Genomic DNA, 7,500 nt, shown 5'->3' with positions numbered 1-7,500 from the left:
TCTCTAAAAAGATACGTTTTAAGTTTAGTTTTAAAACAGTTAACTGTCTTCGCTTTTTTAATGTTCTCAGGCAATGAAGAGTTCCATAGTTTTGGTGCTGGGAACGAAAAAGCTCTGCCACCACAAAAGTCAGTTCTAATCTTTTTAGGATGGACTAGTAAGTGTGACCATGATCTTAAAATTCAAGACGAAAGGCACTCGTCAATTAAAGGCATCAAATAATTTGCTGACTGTCCATGCAGGGTCTTATAAGTTATGAGGATCTTGAATTGAATTCTCCTCTCAACTGACAGCCAATGTAAAGTCTTGAACAAAGGCGTTACATGATCTGACCGTTTCACAAATTGTGTTTCAAATCGTTTTCTCTGAATATCAAAGCTTGCTACAGTCATTGGAGGTCAACCGGAGGTGAATTTATCCAGCACAACCCGCGAGATCTACACTCCTCAATGCATTCCTAAATCCGATGAGAAATCTTCTCCAAAGTAAAAAAAAAAGCAAAATAGGGACTTTCTTGCCTTGGTTATGTGATTTATCTCCTTTCTTTTGGCCTCTTACTCTCAGAACTTACGTCTTTCAACAGCAAACAATTCTGGTTACTGTTAACCAGAATAAAAACAAACTATCACCTGTGCTTGCATCATCTTTCCAAACAGTGTTATCCGCACATCTAGTGCAAGCTGGAAGGAATGCACCTAAAGAATGCAGTGTCACCCCGAGTGAATGGTAACTATGAGCTGTGCTTGCATGATCTTCTCCGAACAATTTTATTCGCACATCTAATGCCCGTTGATGAGACTGCAGAGCAGAGGTAAAATCACCTAACGAATGCTGTGTCACCCCGAGTGAATGGTAACTCTCAGCTGTGCTTGCATGATCTTCTCCGAACAATTTTAGTCGCAAATCTAATACCCGCTGCTTTGACTGCAGAGCAGAGGTAAAATCACCTAACGAATGCTGTGTCACCCCGAGTTCATGGTAACTCTCAGCTGTGCTTGCATGATCTTCTCCGAACAATTTTATTCGCACATCTAATGCCCGTTGAGCAGACTGCATACCAGAGGTAAAATTGCCTAACGAATGCTGTGTCACCCCGAGTGAATGGTAACTCTCAGCCGTGCTTCCATGATCTTCTCCGAACAATTTTAGTCGCAAATCTAATGCCCGCTGCTTTGACTTAAGAGCAGAGGTAAAATCGCCTAACGAATGCTGTATCACCCCGAGTGAATGGTAACTCTCAGCTGTTCTTGCATGATCTTCTCCGAACAATTTTATTCGCACATCTAATGCCCGTTGATCAGACTGTAGAGCAGAGGTAAAATCACCTAACGAATGCTGTGTCACCCCGAGTGAATGGTAACTCTCAGCTGTGCTTGCATGATCTTCTCCGAACAATTTTAGTCGCAGATCTAATACCCGCTTCTTTGACTGCAGAGCAGAGGTAAAATCACCTAACGAATGCTGTGTCACCCCGAGTTCATGGTAACTCTCAGCTGTGCTTGCATGATCTTCTCCGAACAATTTTATTCGCACATCTAATGCCCGTTGATCAGACTGTAGAGCAGAGGTAAAATCACCTAAAGAATGCTGTGTCACCCCGAGTTCATGGTAACTATTAGCTGTTCTTGCATGATCTTCTCCGAACAATTCTAGTTGCAAATCTAATGCCCGCTGCTTTGACTGCAAAGCAGAGGTAAAATCACCTAACGAATGCTGTGTCATCCCGAGTGAATGGTAACTATTAGCTGTTCTTGCATGATCTTCTCCGAACAATTTTATTCGCACATCTAATGCCCGTTGATCAGACTGTAGAGCAGAGGTAAAATCACCTAAGGAATGCTGTGTCAGCCCGAGTTCATGGTAACTATTAGCTGTTCTTGCATGATCTTCTCCGAACAATTTTAGTCGCAAATCTAATGCCCGCTGCTTTGACTGCAGAGCAGAGGTAAAATCACCTAAGGAATGCTGTGTCAGCCCGAGTTCATGGTAACTATGAGCTGTTCTTGCATGATCTTCTCCGAACAATTTTAGTCGCAAATCTAATGCCCGCTGCTTTGACTGCAGAGCAGATGTAAAATCACCTAACGAATGCTGTGTCACCCCGAGTGAATGGTAACTCTCAGCTGTGCTTGCATGATCTTCTCCGAACAATTTTAGTCGCAAATCTAATGCCCGCTGCTTTGACTGCAGAGCAGAGGTAAAATCACCTAACGAATGCTGTGTCACCCCGAGTTCATGGTAACTATGAGCTGTTCTTGCATGATCTTCTCCGAACAATTTTAGTCGCAAATCTAATGCCCGCTGCTTTGACTGCAGAGCAGATGTAAAATCACCTAACGAATGCTGTGTCACCCCGAGTGAATGGTAACTCTCAGCTGTGCTTGCATGATCTTCTCCGAACAATTTTAGTCGCAAATCTAATGCCCGCTGCTTTGACTGCAGAGCAGAGGTAAAATCACCTAACGAATGCTGTGTCACCCCGAGTTCATGGTAACTATGAGCTGTTCTTGCATGATCTTCTCCGAACAATTTTAGTCGCAAATCTAATGCCCGCTGCTTTGACTGCAGAGCAGATGTAAAATCACCTAACGAATGCTGTGTCACCCCGAGTGAATGGTAGCTATGGGCTAAGAATGCATTTGGTTTTTGTTTACTTTTTCCCAATAGGATATCAAGAGCGCACGTCTTGAAATTAAGAGCCTTTAAGTAGTTCTTCTTGTGGTGGTGCAATTTACCGAAGTCTTGGTCGATCTTTGCAAGAGTGTGATTGCATTCTTGAGAACGACGGGTCACGGTTGAATCAACGTTCTTCTCTGGGCCTGAAGAGCTATGTTTGAATTGCTCGAGTGTTGCTTGGTGACGTGTGACTGATTCTTCGAAACCTGATCCAACAATTCCCTCTTCTGTGAGTATTGACTCCAGAAGTACCATAACATTACCGCAAAAATGAAACAAATAAAAAGGGGTTTTGGAATTTATCTGGAGATCATTTAACATTCGAAGGGCAGGGTTAATTACAAATTGCTGGGTGTCAGTGTCAAAGAAGTTCTTTGCTGCTTTCCTGATATGAAATATAACTAGGAATTGCAATGGCCAATAATTTTCCGAGTCAAAAGTATTTGTTTGAAGTTCTTTGCCATTTTTTGGTTTTTTTCCTTTGCGTCCCAAAGGTGGAATAACAATCAGTTGCTCGTCTGCAGCGGAATTGCATTCCTTGTGTGCTTTGTCATAGTAGTAAGTCGAGGTAGATGGGTCGTTTAAGAACTGATAGTAGACCGCCATGACTTGGTTAACAACGAGCCTTAGAATTTTCTGCTCTCCACTTTCACGCATTAAAGAAAGAGCCTCTTGCAGGCACTGTATCCCGCTCTCAACCTCGCCGTTAACAAGCTGACAGATGCCAAAGTAACACAAATATTTACTCCTCTCATCATCAGAAACTAAACAAGATTTTGACTGGATTTCATATGCCTTCTTGAGAAGTTGCATTGAACTTCCTCCTGCTCCCCAGGTAATTTCACTAAATGCTTTAGAAGCTAGTAAACGACTCTGGTAATGTGTATTTCCTAGAGCATTGGCTGCCTTTAAGGCCGAATCGTAGATAGTGTCAAAATTGTCAGATTCCATAGAACACCAAAACAACGTGTCCAGAAACATTTCTGCTTTAATCAAAACTTTAAAAACATTCTCGGCTATCCTGGGATCTGTGCAACCGTCTACTAGACTTTCTATAAAAATCTGTTTTTCCTCATAGAATGCAATGAATGCGTCCATGGAATGACCATTTAGAAACTCATCATTCAATTTGTCGAAACGAGAAATGTAATGCGCAAGGAAACGGCACTTTGCATTTGCTACTATTTCTTCCATTCGTTGATCTCCTGTTTCTTTAGCAAATGACTGAAGAAGCTTATGCATTATGAATGTTCCAGGCTGGGAGTCTGAATCGAGAAAGGATTTTCTTTGGAGTAATTTCAACATTGTGATGGCCTCCCACTTTCTAACATTCAATACAGCTGCTGCGAGAGTCGTGGTGAAACATCCCGGAAGAACAGACAAAGACACAAATGCTTCTTTTTGTTCGGGAGAAAGTCTGTGGAAGGACTTTTCATATAAGAACTGCAATCTTTGATTAGCTGGATAATCTGTATTGTCTAAGATGACGACGATACTTTCTGTTGTGGACTCATTGAACTCAATCAAACACTGGCTTGGTTGAACACCATCTTCAGAAACTAGAGAGCACATTAACTTCATTGCAAGAGGCACACAACCGCATATTTGGGCAATTTGAACGCAGTCATCGGGAGTCGCATTTGGCACCAATTCATGAACTAACGTACGAGATGAGGTGTCATCCAGTGACCTTATTCTTATTGATTTGTGCCCTTGGAAATTCAAGTTGATAAATTCAAATGATTCTCGTGTCGTCACCACCAGAGTTATCTTCTTATTTCGCGTGAGAATTTCTTCAAATAGTTGCAGGACGTCTTCTTTTACATTTGGAAAGCCACTCTCTAGCAGATCATCGACATTATCAAGAATAAATACGCAGGAATCTGAAATGTTGCTGAGGGTCTCAATTAGCTCATCTTCAAAGGACAGAGGCTGAGATTCTGATATCTGACTCGGGATGGCTTGCCTTACGAGGCTGAAAAGCTTTGATGTCAGATGTGCCTTTGTCTGAAGTCCTCGTAATGAAAGGAAACAAACAGGAAAGCGTCGAGACTGCAGTTGGTGCCCCACCGCTATAGCAACCGATGTCTTTCCGAATCCGGGTGAGCCCCAGATCGTCACGATTCGAGTATGTTCGGAACTCACTAGATCCACGATCTCTTGGCATTCACTCTGTCGGCCAGTGAAGTTTGGAATCATTGAAGGAAGAACAGATCCTGGGACTGTTGACTTGATGTCTTTGTAATGCAAAAGTAAAACACAAAGTAGACGTTGCTTACTTTTTTTTAATATCCTTTTTCTGGTTGAGAGAGAAGATATCAAGAAGTAAAAACAAATATCATCTCCAACTTTGTGCACATAACCGAAAATGTTATACAGCAGGCATATTTCCCGTTTTTCAGTGCATTGTAGAAGTAGAAAACTTCAGTTGCCGTCATAAAAATGAAGACAGATCTTGTGCAATATTGGCCACGTTCCTAAGATGACGTCACTTCAGAAACTCCTCGTCACAACATAAATTATCTAGTTATAATAAACATAATTAGTAGACTACATATGTAATAAAGAAAGAAAATTTGTTTGTGACGTCATCTCAGAAATTAACCTTTGGCTTTGATTAGGTTAGCTGTAAGAGCAAATTTAATAACTACTGTACCGCTCGAAACAAAGAAACTATTTAATTACAACGCTTATAAGAAGAAAGTTTTCTTGAAACGAAGGAAATGATTCAAAACTCCCGACTTGAGAAACTGTATGTTGGCTTCACTTTTCGACCCTATCAATTTTCAAACGCGCACTTTTATAATGTCACAGTTGCGACAATTTCAAAAACTTAAGCCTGCCTTTTGTAGTGGAAAACAATGCCAACAAAAGCCTCGCCGCGTTATCTCTCAACTGCAGAGTAAATCAACCGGAAAAAACCTAGGTAAAACCTCGGCTTTCGTTTTCCGTAAACGATGTTTTATCTCGGTCAAGCTGGAGATCGAATCCGCATTTTGACCTCGGAAGAACCGCCGCAAATGCACAAATAGTTTCAAGCGGTACTGTAACAGTTTCGTTTATTTTTATGTAACTTGTGTTGTTTGTTTTTCTTTTAACCACTCAAGATACATGGAAGATCTGTCTGTCTTTTTGTCATATTTTAACAGACAAACAGTGTGTTGTTTGTCATGCCTATTGCTATCTGCTGCTGTTTTTAAAAAGAGTCTTGAAAACAGTTGTCCCAGTCTTTTACCTGTTTTTTCTGCTTCTTTATATCGTTCCTCTTCCTTCTTTTTTAGCTCATGGATCTCCTTCCCTAACGCACTCATATGTTCCTGTTGCATCCTCAAGCCATCCGCGACCTCTTTGTTGGCAGTGAGGCTCTCCTTTAAGGACTCCTCAACCTTTTTCATATCTGCATTTCTGCTCTCTAAACATTTTATGTATGCTTGCTTCTCTTCCCTTACCTGTTGTTCCAACTTACGGACTTCTGTTGTCGGAAAGTCAGATGCAGTCAAACTTCCAATAACATCAATCGATGCAGTTGGAATTCCTAGAGCTTTGAACGCTTCTTTAGCGTACTGAATGTTCTGGTCAAATGTTGCTTTGTCCATCTCCAAGCGAGAAGAATGACAAACTGCATTCCTCAAACGCCGAAGCTGATCAATAGCCAGTGCAAAGGTCTCGGCATTATCTCCTACTGGGCTCAACACAGATCCATGGAAACTTCCATAAGGAACAGTTCGGGGCTTCACATACAAATCATTGAGTGTTTTGGAATGAATACTGAAGGACTTTGCAAAGATGGTAGCCTGGAAGAAGGCGGTACAATCCCATTCATTGTACGACTGGTGTGTAGGAACTTTAGTTGTCCCACCCTCTGTAGAGACAAAGAGATTTCTCACAGCAGTGGAGTCATCCCAAAGCTGGTAGCCAGGGCGATGCCCAATGGTGGTGTCCCACATCGCCTTAAAAGTCTGACGTAAAGCCTTTGGGAATTCATTTAAAACCAGAGACAAACACTTGAAATGATTTAACTCCTCATCACGATAAGGGTGCAAGGACATCACGAATCAGTGATAATAAAGCAATGCCACAATAGCGAAAAGGACCTAAAACAAAAATAAATGAATAAATACAATAAGCGGATTTCATTTCATTCACCTCTGTCGGGAAAAGAAAACATGGTTTGCTCATTCTGAAAAGATACCCTTAAACATGTTCTCAAGAAGAGAACAAGGAAATAATTTTCAAAGCTTTGATGACTGAAACGGGTTTTTAAAGATACTGAGGGAAAGAGTTCCATTACTCGCTCTGTGACGACGACTTTTTCCTGGCTTACAAAAAAAATTTAAAAGTTGCACAGAAGTCTATGCTATACATGAAAATTGATTTTAAGTTGAAGCGGTGCAGAGTCATTCTTTCGCAGAAACTGCGCCGAAAACGTTGCTATGCGTAAACAATTAAAAGCCCTATCCGATATGATTTTCCTTTCAGTGAAAGAAATATCCGGTATAGTGTAGACATACCCAAAATGATCTCATTTTAGTAACCAACAGGTCATTCCTTAATTAATATTTTGACCCGGCTACTTTGGTTTGGAGAAATTTGAATGAAACTTAACAAAGTTTCAATGCAGGCAAAGACCCATGCAATAATTCGACAGTCCAGCCAATCCTTTTAGGGAGAAATCAGTGAACCACTCAAAGTGTTTCAGAGGTTAAAAGCTATTGCCTATGAGTTTGCCGACTGGACAGAGAACCCAAGAAAATGCGAGCAAGCGCGCGTGTATTGCATACCCTCGGGGGATTAGTCCCTCGCTCTCGCGTTGCCCACGTCAGA

General features: G+C 41.3%; 1 protein-coding gene across 2 annotated transcripts in view; it reads right to left on the bottom strand.

The window, feature by feature from the left end:
- Window positions 1-7,500, bottom strand: part of LOC137985602 (uncharacterized) — a 19,078-nt gene that overhangs the window by 3,373 nt on the left and 8,205 nt on the right. The window contains exons 2-4 of one of the 2 annotated variants that reach the window (XM_068833233.1): window positions 5,912-6,770; window positions 2,208-4,913; window positions 1-1,955 (exon numbers count right to left, since the gene is read on the bottom strand). The exon at window positions 1-1,955 is cut by the window's left edge and continues 3,373 nt beyond it. In XM_068833233.1, coding sequence (XP_068689334.1) covers window positions 577-1,955; window positions 2,208-4,913; window positions 5,912-6,725 — 4,899 coding nt within the window. In that variant the 5' untranslated portion in view covers window positions 6,726-6,770 and the 3' untranslated portion in view covers window positions 1-576. Of the gene's footprint in view, window positions 4,914-5,911; window positions 6,771-7,500 lie in introns of both variants that reach the window. The other variant, XM_068833232.1, reaches the window with a different exon arrangement.

The sequence above is a fragment of the Montipora foliosa genome, chromosome 14, assembly GCF_036669935.1.
Source record: "Montipora foliosa isolate CH-2021 chromosome 14, ASM3666993v2, whole genome shotgun sequence".
NCBI lineage: Eukaryota > Metazoa > Cnidaria > Anthozoa > Scleractinia > Acroporidae > Montipora > Montipora foliosa.
Note: the sequence above shows the minus strand (reverse complement) of the source record. Positions and strands in the feature narration are given on the sequence as shown.